Source organism: Botrytis fragariae (assembly GCF_013461495.1).
Source record: "Botrytis fragariae strain BVB16 chromosome Unknown tig00000186, whole genome shotgun sequence".
Taxonomy (NCBI): domain Eukaryota; kingdom Fungi; phylum Ascomycota; class Leotiomycetes; order Helotiales; family Sclerotiniaceae; genus Botrytis; species Botrytis fragariae.
Genome location: NW_023501000.1, coordinates 574264 through 589064, shown reverse-complemented (window position 1 = coordinate 589064; position 14801 = coordinate 574264). Strand labels below are relative to the sequence as shown.

The 14801-nt window shown below is 43.9% G+C and overlaps 5 protein-coding genes across 5 annotated transcripts; 2 read left to right on the top strand and 3 right to left on the bottom strand.

Annotated features, from left to right (window-relative positions):
* Nucleotides 1-663: 663 nt before the first annotated feature.
* Nucleotides 664-2236, top strand: Bfra_010203 (putative chitin deacetylase protein; the record flags this gene model as incomplete). Its single annotated transcript, XM_037340535.1, has 4 exons — nucleotides 664-1037; nucleotides 1090-1292; nucleotides 1351-1895; nucleotides 1964-2236. 4 exons carry the CDS (start codon nucleotides 664-666, stop codon nucleotides 2234-2236), a joined length of 1395 nt encoding a protein of 464 aa, XP_037189003.1.
* A 728-nt stretch (nucleotides 2237-2964) lies between these two features.
* Nucleotides 2965-4243, bottom strand: Bfra_010202 (putative casein kinase ii beta subunit protein; the record flags this gene model as incomplete). The annotated part of the gene is made up of 3 exons (XM_037340534.1): nucleotides 2965-3474; nucleotides 3528-3773; nucleotides 3848-4243. The coding sequence occupies 3 exons, from the start codon at nucleotides 4241-4243 to the stop codon at nucleotides 2965-2967; spliced, it is 1152 nt and encodes a 383-aa protein (XP_037189002.1).
* Nucleotides 4244-5449: 1206 nt separating this feature from the next.
* Nucleotides 5450-7652, bottom strand: Bfra_010201 (putative membrane transporter protein; the record flags this gene model as incomplete). Its single annotated transcript, XM_037340533.1, has 6 exons — nucleotides 5450-5961; nucleotides 6015-6603; nucleotides 6657-6826; nucleotides 6883-6969; nucleotides 7115-7378; nucleotides 7451-7652. The coding sequence occupies 6 exons, from the start codon at nucleotides 7650-7652 to the stop codon at nucleotides 5450-5452; spliced, it is 1824 nt and encodes a 607-aa protein (XP_037189001.1).
* Nucleotides 7653-9344: 1692 nt separating this feature from the next.
* Bfra_010200 (putative g2 mitotic-specific cyclin-b protein) lies at nucleotides 9345-10938 on the bottom strand (the record flags this gene model as incomplete). The annotated part of the gene is made up of 3 exons (XM_037340532.1): nucleotides 9345-9427; nucleotides 9484-10834; nucleotides 10930-10938. 3 exons carry the CDS (start codon nucleotides 10936-10938, stop codon nucleotides 9345-9347), a joined length of 1443 nt encoding a protein of 480 aa, XP_037189000.1.
* A 1544-nt stretch (nucleotides 10939-12482) lies between these two features.
* Nucleotides 12483-13729, top strand: Bfra_010199 (putative 50s ribosomal protein l2 protein; the record flags this gene model as incomplete). Its single annotated transcript, XM_037340531.1, has 3 exons — nucleotides 12483-13449; nucleotides 13504-13577; nucleotides 13634-13729. The coding sequence occupies 3 exons, from the start codon at nucleotides 12483-12485 to the stop codon at nucleotides 13727-13729; spliced, it is 1137 nt and encodes a 378-aa protein (XP_037188999.1).
* Between the last annotated feature and the right edge of the window lie 1072 nt (nucleotides 13730-14801).

Sequence of the window (14801 nt, the reverse complement as noted above, 5' to 3'; positions counted from 1 at the left end):
TCTCGTGTCCCGAACCAAGCCCACAACGTGATCTTCAAAATTTCCACTGATATTCATCCATCAGTGTTTCATCATCGTCCGATGGTCCATCTCGCTTCTAAACAAGATTTAGACTTCGCAAGACGCGAAAGTCGAGAACAAGGGAAGGTATCTCAGTATCACCATTACAAGTGTAAAACGTCAAAGCTCATTACCGACTCCCGAGTACTCTTCTCTCTCTCTCCCCCTCACACACACACACAAAATGTCGGATCTGTATATCCTAAGCCATGAATCATATCTTCCCATTGGAAGCTTATTTCTTTCCTCTTTCCTTTTTTATACCGAAATAAAATATGAGGGCCTCGATCATCATGAATATCTTCTTGCACTGCCTGCCGCGGTTGTTTCGAGTTCGATGCTTGGATCTTTTTATACGAGACTTTTGAAAGCTTGGTGTGAGATGTCAAAAATGTACTTTATATAAGTAAAACATTCTTTGGTTTAATCTTTCTTTCGTTTCTTTTATCTTTCTTCCATGGGTCAATTGTTACTTTCGTTAAAACGTGATCTATACATTCGTTTTTCTCTCTTTCTTTCTATTGTTACATCACCTATTTACCATAATCTAAAAGGGTTTCAAAATAAGGGTAAATCAAATTATTCCTCAAACGCGTACTCCAAATGCATCCCCTTCAAATCACTTCGGTCGTTCTCCTTGGCCTCATAACCACCACCTCAGCTCGCTTCTCCAAAGCTCCCATCTTCCCCCGAGCAATATCCCCAAATAACACCTGTGGATTCAACGGTACTGCAGGAGGAGGAGCAGATGGCTACACTTGCCCCTCAAGCCTTCCCTGTTGTTCCTCCAATGGATTTTGCGGTAAAACAGATGATTATTGTCTAAGTAGCAACGGCTGTCAATCCCAATTTGGAAATTGTACAAGTCCAGTTGCTCTTACCGGAAGTAAAGTAGTGAGTACTGATGAGACATGCGGGATAATCGGGGCTGGGACTCAGGGATATAGCTGTCCAACTGGAGAATGCTGTTCTAATAAGTAAGAAATACCCGCCATAGAGCCGGAGGGATTGGTGTTAATAAATTTCCAGTGGATATTGTGGAACTACATCGGATTATTGTTCTGCTACTTCAGGTTGTCAGTCGGCGTATGGAGTATGTAACAATGCTACAAATACCACTGCATCAGCAAGTACAGCAGGTACCGGCACAGATAGTCTCTGTGGGCCAGGCGTTGGTACTTGTGCATCAGACGAATGTTGTTCTCTTGCTGGATATTGTGGTACTACCGAAGGTATTTTCCCTCGCTCACCACATGCACATACCCATATACATCCTCTAACCATCCCCAGAATATTGTACCGCCCCCGACTGTCAATTCGACTACGGACCTGCTTGCGACGCCAACGCCATTCCCACCGGCGCAAACACTTCCACCATTGCTCGCCCAGTCCTCGGATCCGTCCTCTACGGCAGCGATGGTATCTACGACTGTGCCACGCCCGGCGACATGGCTCTCACCTTCGACGACGGTCCTTACATCTACACCTCTCACATTCTCGATCTCCTGGCCCAATACAACGCCTCCGCAACGTTCTTCATCACCGGTAACAACAACGGTAAAGGTCACATCGACAATACTTCGCTCGAATGGCCTGCACTCATCAAACGCATGTACGACAATGGACATCAAGTCGCATCACACACATGGAGCCATCCCGATCTCTGCAATATCACCAGCGCACAGCGCAAAAACGAAATGTGGAAAAACGAAATGGCATTGAGAAATACCATTGGAGTTATCCCCACATACATGAGACCACCCTATTCAAGCTGCACCGCAGAATGTGGATGCGAAGCCGATATGAAAGAACTGGGATATCACATTACCTATTTCGTACGTTCTTTCCCCCTTCCTCCCCATTCCTCCCTCTTCACCCCAAAACTAACTAACACTCTCTCTAGTCTCTCGACACACAAGACTACCTCAACGACTCCCCAACTCTAATCCACAACGCGCAAACCATCTTCTCCAATACCCTCAACGCCTCCAATCCCAGCACTGACCACCCTCTCGTCATCTCCCACGATATCCACAATCAGACGTCGCAGGTGCTCGTGGAGTATATGTTGAAGACGGCGGTGGCGAAGGGGTATAGACCCGTGACGGTGGGGACGTGTTTGGGTGATGAAAAGGCGAATTGGTATCGTACGGATACGGCGTCGACTCTGGGATAGGAGGGGAGGGGGCAGATGAGAAAGGGAGGGAATGGAGGGGCAGGGGAAGCGAGAGAAAAGGAAAGGTTGGAATCAAGTGTTTATTGTGTAATGATGTGATTGACGTAGGTGTGGGCTTTTAGATATATATATATATAAGTGCATGCAACAGGGTAGAGTGGCAATTTAATCATAATGATATTTATTACATGACAAGTTATAAACAACAACTCACAGTTTCAACTCGCCTGCTTCATTTCTCCCCTTGACACAACATAAATATCTTTCAGAAAAGTAATAAATCTCAACTACATCACACTACAACATACCACAAATTCACACACGTCACCCCGAGCCTCACAAGAAACTTCACTTCTAATACATAATAATAAAAAGACTATAATTCTCAATCGATCCTTTCTTTGCGTTCTATTATCTCGATCCATCCATCTTTCGAGGAACCAAATCCTCCCTACAAGTCTTCCCCTCTCCCTTCCGAGCAATACGATACAACGAAGAACAAACAATATGCGCCCCAGCTAAGACTCCCGCAATGCATCCCACCATCCATCCATCCATTTATGGCTAGTCCATAAGATATCTTCCCTAAGAAACCATCAAAAGAAGCAAAGACAATTCTTCCTATCGACACGAATAGAAATCTGACCAAGTTTTCCTTTCTTATCCTCGCTACCTCTTTTCTTTCTTCCCCTATTCCCTATTCCGAGTTGTAATGGCGAGAAAAACATCTAATATCTCCCAACATTGGGCACGCCCTCTGGCTGGACTCCATTCTCCACCAGCTCTTTGTCCAATCCCTCAAGATCTTCATCATCATCATCATCATCCTCACTCTCCTCTACTTCCTCACCATCCTCATCCTTGAACCCGCTATCGATATCCAACTTCCTCAAACGTCTCCTCATTTCATCCCTTTCTCCATTTTGCCATCGAATCAAAGCTGCAGGCGCATGTACTTTGAATCCATAAATTCGTGGTACATATCGATCATAACTCTTCGCTGGGATCATAGCCGGATAGACCTGGAATAAGATATTATGAAACGAGGTTCCGAAATATGCGCCATCAATTGCAGAATGTCGAGAGGATTTAGGATTATAGATATCTTCACAACGAGAACAGTAAAGTTTGACGGCTTTGATGTTTGGATTGTCGCTTTGTCCCATGGGGAGAAGTGGATGTGATTTACACATAACTCGAGGACATTTTCCAAAGTCGGCTTTCTTGTACTTCTCAAGCTGAAGTGGTTTTGATTAGCATTCCCTTCGTGATGAAGATCAAAGGTACTCACCATTTTTGCCAATCCTCTAGTAGTGACGATATAACGAGCATGAACCAAACCATATAAATGTCTTGCTGACTTCTCAATAGTCTCTCTCATCTCATCATCACAATCCAAATCAAAGACATCCGTCACTAAATCCAACGCATATTGATAATATTGAACCTCTGTTTGAAGTCCTGTAAGGTTGAATCGATCGGTGAGATAATCTTCGTCGATTTCGCAAAAGTACTCATTACCGCGAGATGAAATGAACTAAAGGAAAAGAAAACGTTAGTAAATGTAGTCTGCCAATGCATGTAAACTGATATGAAATATGGCAAAAGAACCCGTGGTGCGAATCTTTGGTGCATGAACTCGGAGGTGAGACTCGACCCGAGGGGACCGCGCGAATCAAAATCGTGGCTACTGTACGGTGGAGGTGGTCCCTCTCGTACATTCGAGACCCAGACTTCCACTTGTTGGTTCGAAGGAGCTGGTAAAAGCTCATGAGGGCTTTCCATTGCTTTAGTATCTTCCAGAGAGCGGGGCCGATATTTTGTTCTGCGTGTTGATTCCTCAAGACCTTCGACTTCTGAAGCTCGTCGTTTTTTCCCTCCCCTGGCTCTCTTGGCTCTCTTGGCCCGTCTAAGTGACAGAGTTGGCTGAGGACCTGGCGATGGCGAAGATTGAGGGGTTTGATAAAACCGGTAGTCCAGACCAGTCGCAGGTGGACCATCTAACATCGTGCGTGGCTATTAATTCCACCTTTTACAATGATCGGTGAGATACCAGTTTCAAAATGAAATCGCCAGGAATAATCTTTGAGGCCGCAGTTTCCATTCACTTTTATCAAATGCCTTCTCGGTTCCTTCCGTATCGGTCGGGATGTCTTCCTTCACATGGTCCCTTTCGCATAGCATAAGCCCTTTCGTGGGTGACTGACGTCGACAGGAAAGCGCGACCTCCCGCCGTTCAGACAAATCGAAGCGCGCAAAATGGCCAGCAGGAAGCGACACATAACCAGTCCCATCAATCTCCTTTAAAGCACCAAAAACTTCAAGCCAAAAGAATGAAATCACAACATACCCAATCTCTCCAATAACTGGTATAATCGCTGTCCGTTTCGCTATTGAAATCCTCCATGATAAATGTCGCACTTGATGAACTCGCTCGTAATGAAATCGCTGGTGCGAAAGCTGTCTTGATCGTGACTCGAAAAGAATATCGCTCGGTTTAGAGTTACCTATAGCATGTGCTTGCTGGGTCGATATTTACGCAGGAAGGTGGAAAGGCTGAATGTCGTTGTCCTGCTTTAATTTGGTGGAGGGGCAGAAAAGCGGAAAGGAAAGTCGTGCACGGACCTTGCTTCTATCTACAAGAATCTGGAACGGTGAACTAGCCCCTTTATCATAATCAACATCTGGGAAGTAGAACATAATGTGTTACATGGAGTCATAGGTTTGAAAGAAACTAGAAGTTGGCTTATTGTATTGCTTGATTAAATTTGCACATGTATCAATTGCAAGCTCCTGGGCTCGCTGCACTTGAGATATTGAAAGCATGATGATTTAGAAACGAGATATAAGAAAAAGAGCATTGACGCTTTCTTCTCCCTCTCCCTCACAGAAAGCCCGGGTGAGGAAAGAAGTCTTGATGTATTAGACTCGACTCAAGCAATTGAATGGAAGTTTAAATTCAAGCTTTCATGTTCACAATACAATTCAGCTTCTTAACACTATGGTGGCTTTCTACTTTTCTGAAAATCGCTATTCCGTCGCTCTATCTTCATTGGCATGGAGATTATGATATCTTATCGACTTCAATTATGTAGAAGTCTTCATAATGTCACTCTCAAATCCCTTTTTACCCGCCGTATGCTCATTACAACATATCTCTTTATCCTATTGGGTATTTCTGTCCCTATCCCTGTCCCTATTTCACCAGTATTCCTAAATCTCATTCCCCTTCATCACATTATTCGGCAAGCAAATAACTCCCAAACAAGCCACGAAAGTACCCGCTCCAGCCAAAAACAATGGTCCATTAAGGCTCATAGCCAACAACTTCGCTGCAATCAATGGACTGAAGATAGAAAACAACCTTCCCCAACAACTAGCCATTCCACTAGCTGTTCCTCTCACCGATGCCGGAAACGCTTCTGGTGTCCAGCCATAGAGCACCGAGTTGAACATAGATTGAAAGAAATATTCCATGACGCTAAGTCCCACGTTCGCTGCTTGAGTATTGACTGCCGCGAAGAGAAAGAATGATGTAGCCATTAATGCAGATGAAATGATCATGGAAATTCGTCTTCCTGTTCGAGATACTTTTACCATCAAGGCTCCTAAGCCTACACCTACGATACCCGGCGTGTAAATGATGACAAAGTTGCGGTAAGTTGCGGAGTATCCAACTGCTTTTTGCAGACCCTTCCTTGCTAAAATTGTAGGAAGAAATGCGCCTTCAAGATGTTAGTAAGTTTTTGTATAATCAAAGAAGTGTGAGAGTATATACCTGAGACGGAAAATCCCCAATAGTCAAATGCGTATATTATCCATACCAATATGGTGACTCGTGCCATTTGCTTTGTTTTGAAAAGAACCCCAATCCTTTTGAATTCTCTCTTGATCTTTTGACGCAAAGTTGAATCGCCAGGAACTTTTCCACCTTGGAGGCGAGCGTTGCCAGACGTAGTGGAGATGGGAGACTGAATTTCATCCGGACTATCCAGAGCCCTAAAATCCTCGATTGTAATGGTCAATGTTTTTCGGTTCGTTTTTGCGATATTTTCTAACACTCTGAAAGCGTCAACGTCCCTGTTCTTGCTGAGAAGATACTTGGGCGACTCTTGGAAGGTGAATATGAAGAATCGCATTAAAAACACGAGCAAGGATATCGAGCCCAGTGTATATAGGAGATATCTCCACCCCATGTTGTCTTTCTTGGAACAACATTCAGCTCCTGGTGTCAAGTCGTTTGCTTTGCATGATTGTAGGTCTGTCGCGCAGGAAAAATTGGGTATAAATGCGTAAGCTATGCCGCTGCAAACTACAACTCCAATCGGTTGGAAAATGGACAGGAGTGCCAACATGAAACGGTTTTTCTATGCTGAGTGTTAAATGCAGCTCCTCTAGCATGAAGTCGCGTGGGGGTCACCTGGGGAAGGAATTCCAGAGCAATCGTTGTGTCTATAGGAATGTTTCCTCCAATGCCAAAGCCTGTAAAGGCAACTAACACAAGAAGACCATTGTAAGAACTGGGCATCGCCATGCAAATACCAAAGATAGAGGTAACGAAAACCGTGCCATTGAAAGCCCATTTGCGACCTGAAAGATGAAGTGAGCTATGAGAGAATGTAAAGTGATATGGGCTGGGAACTTACCAATGATATCTACCAAGACACCCCACACAAAAGCTCCCACAGTCAAGCCAGCGTTGACCACTGTAAACAATCGACCCAATTGAGTATCTACATTGTTTAGTCAGCACTGAATTTAGTCGTACAAGATCTCCCTCAACCAGTGCGACCTGTCTTATCTTTGACAGGACACAGAGCTCACATCAAACTCAGCCTTCCAAGTTCAAGGATTAATCCAATTAGAGACGTTACATACCAGAAATTCCCATCTCCTTCTGCATAACCGGTGCAATCAACCCGAATGCCTGCGCCCAGAGTAGATCCAAAAAGTACCCCAAGCCACATAAGGTCCATATATACCACTGATATCTTCCCATGCCCATGAGATCAATCTCTCTCGCAACCAACAAGATCTTTTTGTCTTGTATCGACAAGCCATCGGGAATTGGATCGGCGGTCAATCCTTCGGCGTCAGTCGATGTCTTCGAGACTGGTGAAATGCGACCGTCGCGTGAATTACCTGTTTTGTTCAGTTAGCATGAATTTAACTTATATAAATTAATACAGATTGATTGAAAAAAAAACTTCACACTTTGCCTTGATGGAGGCGTAAAGTCTTTAACGTGTTTAGACTTTGCCACACCATCCTCACTCTTCCCATCTCTCATGTTTGAGGAATCCATGTTTAAGAGCGGAACTGTACTTTCACTTTCGTTCTCTGTAGTAGCACACGCTGCCTTCCCTTTATTCTTAAGAAAAGTATCCTCGCGGTTCCAAGAAAAATAAGTGCGCATGGCATTTGAGTTATGTATGTATGTGCTGGGTTAGTAAGGTCAGTTGATTGACCGGGATGGAAGGTCAAACAATGCGATGATATCAACATCCATATCTAACTTCGCACTTGCTTAGCGGGAATATTTTAGCCTGATTACCTTGAGGTTTGTCAATTGGACAGAAGCAAACAACCATCAGTGAGTATTACCCGTGTAGTGAATTGTTGTAACTTATGAGATAGAGGATCGTCTCGATAGCAAACATTACTGCATTGTAGACGCACCTACGCCGGATGACACTAAGCCCAATGTAGGATAGGATCTGGGTTGTTTGTTGGGTGAAGTCGGGGATTCAAGCTTTCTTGCGAAATCTTGCACCTGGGGATAGGTAATAAGAGACAACCTTGATTCAGAAAGGTTAGTGTCGTCCGTTGTGTATGAGTCGAGACAGTAAGACGATGAAGATAAGAAAAGAATGGTGAATTTGATTGATGCGTTCATGCATACCTAGCTACCTGGGTACCTACGTAGCTAGGTAGGTAGGTAGGTAGGTAAACAATGAAGTGAACACAACTTTAAGCTGTGACAGGAACCTGCCGCCCAAGACACCGTGCCAACAAATTTGACTCTCTGATAGCCCTGATATAGTCTTATAGTATACGACTTGTCCCTGCCCTAAATTCAAACGGAAATAGTTGCATTCACTTAATCCACTTGGACTCTCGGAACGAAGCGATCTCCTAATGGCAATTGGGAATAAGGAATGCTATTTACTAGCAACTTCCAAAGTTCCAATCGTAAGCCGGGGCAAAGCGGGGAAAACCTAGAGGCAAAAGATCATCATCGTCCAAGGCGATCTGGACTAGAACCTCCGATGCAAAGAGATGTTTCTATGCGTTTCGCCGAGTAGCTATCAAGTGGTAATGTAACACCAACGATGGATTCCAGTTGTCGGGACAGTCGATAAACATAATTCCTTAGGTATTTACGCATCAGCCGACTTTGAGTTCTTCGGCTGCTGACAAGGTACAGTGGGGATGGAGATCTATCTATCTTATCAACATACAAAATCATTGTACCTGCACCAAGCTCGAGACCATGATAGCTCGAGTGAATTCTCCAGTTCGCTTCAGCCCTATGAATGTATTATTATAGATACAGGCCATTCAATCACACACTGTGCACTATAGTTCTTTCATATTTATTTTTATAATTTTAATGTTTATTGTTGCGCCTAGAATATATTTACAAAAGCTATCTCATGTAATCAACACAAGAAATAATACCCTTTTTTCTGCTTCCACAACTCATGACAGCAATAGAGCGAAACTGCCAATAACTTTCTGCTATATGCTGGTAGCCAGAATGTTTGCTGCAAGACGTGAAGCAATTTGTGAAGACGATATCAGATTCCCAGACGCCAATACTGTAAGATCCATTTGCGTACAGACCCAAACGCCAATTTATGTTAAAAAAAAGAGTATGCACCAAACCAAAGACAACAAGAAAGATATCACTCAACGCCTCGAGAAGCATCGACATAAACCAAAGTCGAACCATTATAGACCAGGATAGTGTGTGGTATATTGGTAGTCGAATCCATAAGATCATCCGTCGTAAGTACCATTTCGTATCCCAACCAATTAAAATGCAAAGGGTGTATCCAGGGAAGAGCACGATGAAGGTAGTAAATATGATTAAGTATCATATGTTCTATGAAGATTCTAAAGGTTGGGTAACATCAATACCATAAAGGGAGGCATGTTTCTTGGCCCATGATCTGGTAAGGATTGAAGCTGGTGGAACGTTAGTCGCAGTCAAGATGTTTGTGTTTTCATACGGAATTACATACCCTTCAAAAATTTCTTGCTAGCATACTTCTTGAAGAATGCTTCGTGAGTAACAGGACGAGCAAGGTAATCAACCATCAATTGGAAGACAGGCTCAATCTCATCCTCGCTGTAACCAGAGTAGTGAGTCAACATTGGGTCCCATTCACCCTTCTCAAGAATAAGGCGGGCGAGATACATGGATGCAGCAGCGACGTGACTTGGGAGATACTTCATGAATCGATGATCAAGGAGACTGATCTCCATCAAGTACTTGCCCAAAGTGCGGGTCTGGATATCGTAGTCATCTGCCTTGGAGATACGTCTCAAGAAGTTCATTGGGTTGGGATAGCTCAAATCATAGTTGAGAGCACTAAGAACATAACGCTCGGCACTAAGGATCTCTGCTTCGGTAAACCCATCATCGGCGACGTGACGGAAGTTGGCGACGTGAGGTGAGAGGACTTCTTCGTACTTCGAAGCAATGAACATTGCAGTGACACCAACAAGCTGAAGACGATCAAGTTGAACAACTTTGGTGGAAAGGAAGCGGTCGATGATGTTGACGGCAAGGAACAAGGTTTCTGGGAGGAGATGGAAGCGTGTGTGAACTTCAATGAGCCAGTCGACGAGAATGCCACGCATCTTCCACTCCAGATCTTCTTGATGTGCCATGTACTTTTCATTGGGTTTGGTAGCAATCTCCAACTTCTTCAAGTACTCGAAAATTTCAACGACATACTCAGCCACCATCAAAGGGTCATCAGTGTCTTCAGCATCCAAGTCGCGTACACCTTCGGCAAATTCAAGTCTAACGGATTCCTTTGGCTCTGGCTCAACGACAGCCTCTGCCTCCACCTCGTTCTCCTTTTCCTCGACGACAACTTTAGTTTGCTTTTCTGCTTCAATGTGGACCTTCTTTCGGGATGGTTGTTCGTCTTCGACGGGTGCTTCTTCCTTTACCGCGGCAGCTATCGAAGCTGCAGTGGTCTTTCTCTTCATCACTCCAGATCCAGCAGCCTTACTCAACGACTTCTTGTTTGTATCCTTAGCTCCGAGGGCTGATCGTGTACTATTCTTGGTGACGCCAGTTGGTTGTGAAGCTTTCGAGACTAGTCCACTCTTAGCAGCAGGCTTCTTTGCCTCGACTGCATCTCCCCCTTTGGCAACATTGCTAACATCTCCCAAGGCTGCCCGCTTTCGGGCTGGTTGTGCATTGATAGTTGATTTCTTGGTTGCAAGTGGTTTCTTGACGGCACCGGTAACTTCTTCCGTGGTAAATGCTGCAGATTTAGATCTAGTAAGACGGGTTGTGACACCAGCTACGTTCTCATCGTTCTCATTTGTAGGAGCCCTACGACTAGTTGCTCGACTCTATATGCATACATGATTAGCATTAACCAATTGGAAGATCAATTGAACAGATGCATAGATCTGAAATCAAACTATGTGGTCTCTGGGGTACATACAACTGGCATATTTGACGATGTGTTGTTGTATTAACTATTATGTGTGGAGTGTTGTGGAGAGGATGATGGTGGGTCGCTAAAAAAAGATGATGGTCAGCAAGACGCGGTATAGATGTTGGAAAGCGCGTGGTGAATGCTGAAGACGACGACATCACGACGCGAAATCTCGACGACATCAAGATGTGTGAGGTTAAGGGGATACATACATGAAGATGTATTAAACCTTCAATAGATCCCGACGTGTAATTGACGATATGAAGAATGGGGTTGTGATATATCGACTTTGTTGACAGATGAAGAATTGAACTCGTTTTTTTTTTGACTTGTACACGAAACTGAAGAAGTTGAACGACTGAACAAACAAGATACCGAAAAGGATTTAAAGCTGGCAAATACCTAAGAGGTTGTCAAGGACATGAAGAGGTCGGAGGACGAAGGACGAAGGTTGAATGTATTGTTTATTTTGGTAGGAAGTGTTGATGTTTATGGGTGGATGTGGATGTGGATGGAGTGAATGAAGTTAAATGTGTGTGAGTGAGAGGGAAGACTTTCTAAAGAGGTTGTCAGAGCTCTTCCAAGGTTGCCAGGCACTCGCTTGTTATGGGTGGGTATTGGATATTTTAGCGTGTTCGTGCTTCCTTTGCGGGTTCTTTTCTTCGCTGGTACCGTAACACGGATTTTGGAAGAACGAATGGTTTGAGAAGTAAGGGCAGAGCAGGGCGAAAGGGATAGTAGGTAGATCTAATTGAAATAAATGGTTTCAAATTTGATTGAATCAAGTCAAGTGATTTATCACGAAGGAAGTTGACCAAAAGAAGTCTTGACAATACAATGTACCACTGTATTTCCTGTATTTCCTACATTTCCTATATTTCCTGTAATCCAGTTTACCTATAAAATTGACGATTTTGGGTCGGTCACAACAACATCATACAGATCCACAATTGACATAACTTTACTCGAATGGAAACTTTGGAAGCAAGTTAAACGCCAAAGCTTTTGTTGATTTGCGTTTTCTCCTAGGCAACCACTACGCAACATGTATCCATTTCGATGTCGGGTGGCTTGGTACCGTGTTTCCCGTCTTGAGAGTGTGGCTGGACCGGGATGTGGCTGGTGATGAAGTCGCACCTAAGAAAATGTCTACCTACCTGGTTGTAGAGGTACTGATTTCCAGCTGGACGAAGTGGAATTGGCTTGAAGTTGGGTCGATTCATCTCAGATATTGACTTCTCGATATATACTCGATCATTGTTTATATCTTGGGTAAGTTTCATGTTCCTTTTCATGCTTCTACTCTCATACAATACTCTCTTCAATTTTTTATCTGATGTGATGATTGAAATTTTACTTCTCAACTCTGCAACTTATCACCACATCCAATACTCAAACTAAACTTAATCGGGAGATAGCCTTTCCGGAAGAAGTTTGAGATACGTTCAAGCACGAACGACATCGACCTTCAAAACTCGCAACCACTGTTTCCGGAGGCTCTCGCCGTGGCGAGAAGATCAATCGAATTGTGGTGATCAATTCGATATACAACATACATCATGTTTCAACCCAGGATACTTGCGCGACAATGTCCAAGGGCAACATGCAATTATCTACCCATACTTCGAGCCTTCCCTCGCACATACGCAACGGTCGTCGAACCGGTGCAAGCCGAAGTACCTGCAGCACAAGCTGTAACAGCAGGCTTTGCACCTCCTGTATCTTCTTCAGATAGCAGCAGTGCTACTTTTGCTATGCGAACATACAAACCAAGAACGCCTGGTGTCAGACATTTGAAGAGACCTATCAACGATCATCTATGGAAAGGAAGACCGTTTTTACCCTTGACTTTCGCAAAGAAGGGTCATGGAAAGGGTGGAAGAAACAATAGTGGTCGAGTCACAGTTAGACACCGAGGTGGTGGTCACAAGAGGAGAATTCGTACTGTCGATTTTCATCGAATGACACCGGGTGTACACACAGTGGAACGTATTGAACATGATCCAGGAAGGAGTGCACATATTGCATTACTGAATGAGGAAGCTACTGGTAGGAAGAGTTATATCGTTGCCGCAGAGGGCATGCGAGCTGGAGATAAAGTACAGAGTTATCGAGCCGGTATCCCCAGAGATTTATTGGAGAGTATGGGAGGATTCATAGACCCGGGTGTGTTGGCTGCAAAGACTGCTTGGAGAGGAAACTGTTTACCTTTACACATGATTCCTATTGGTACAACTGTCTACAATGTTGGTTCCGCAAAAGGAAGAGGTGCTGTCTTCTGTAGAAGTGCAGGAACACATGCGGTTGTGGTGTCTAAAGATGATGAGACATCTAACAACGACAAGGGACCAAGATTTGTCACTGTGCGATTGCAGAGTGGCGAGGTGAGAAAGGTCAGTATGCATGCATGTGCAACTGTAGGCATTGCTAGTAATCCTCATCATCAACATCGACAACTTGGTAAAGCAGGTCGTTCAAGATGGTTGAACATTAGACCAACAGTCAGAGGTCTTGCTATGAACGCCGGTACGTGTTCTACTTCAATCACCGTATAAGTATGATAACTCACAATATGAATAGCCGACCATCCACACGGAGGAGGAAGAGGTAAATCGAAGGGTAATGTCGACCCAGTCAGTCCATGGGGCATGCCGGTATGTATACTATCCTCAAACTTTGAGGATACCTACTGACATTACTTCACCTGTAGGCCAAAGGAGGATACAAAACTAGAAAGGTTCGCAAGCCCAATAAGTGGGTAGTCACTCCACGTGAACGAAATCACGGAAAGAGAAGAACAAAGTAGAGGTTCAATTATCATGATATACCTTGCATTGGAGCTGTATATGTAGGCTGTAAACTTTTCGTCTTGTATACAGACGTATTCTTTATACACCATGTACAATATCAAATACCGAATAAAAGATATGCCTATTGACACCCCAAATGCTTGATATGCTGCCTTGCGTGTCCATCTTCATAGTTATTGACGATCGCTTATCCTTAGACGCGAGTAAAGGTACTAGTGCCTGCTTCAGAATGTCCCGTGGCCTGATTTGAGAGACTGGATTGTATACCTTAGCTTTCAATATTCAAAAGCAGTTCAATGTTCGCAATCATTCAGTCTTTTAAACCAATTGATAGCCTTCAAACAAACTACCACAGCCTTCTCAGATTCCTCTCTATCCCCTCCACCAAACCCCCACGGCCCGCAATCCCGATCCATACTCGCCAATCCCATCTCATCTCATCCCACCCACCACCTCCCGATCACCGAGTCAACACACTCGTAAACACAATCAATACGAAATAAATACATCACAACAAATCCCATAACATACCTAGCCAGCACAAGATAACAATCTAAACTAAACCAAACCAAACCGAAGTATAACTCATCGAATAAACGTCGCACAATCCTCACCCCCTCTTCCCCTCTTCCCTATAACAGATCTTTGCATAGAGCTAAAGTGCCGCGTGTATCTGCATTATTTACTAACATAGATATGCACGCACTATCTGGGTACCCCTCCATTGATTATCGTGTAGCTTCTCTGGTTTTTGGAGTTACTCGCCGAGCATACTTCCCCCTCTCTATACTATTCTTATCTATACCTACCCTCTTCATTCATGCCGATCTTCATACTCGAGTAGTATCTGTAACATTCAATGCAGATAATACAACATAACAGCATAACATAACATAACATAATATAACATAACATAACCCCGCACCTGCAAACACCCCCATCTCCTCTGATACAAACCCCTCAATAACAATATCCCACCATCCCACTATCATCCAAATCCCAAGTAAGCAAGCAAGCAAGCCACCACAACAAACACTTCAAGTCCCATCACCTAGCAACAGCGTACTA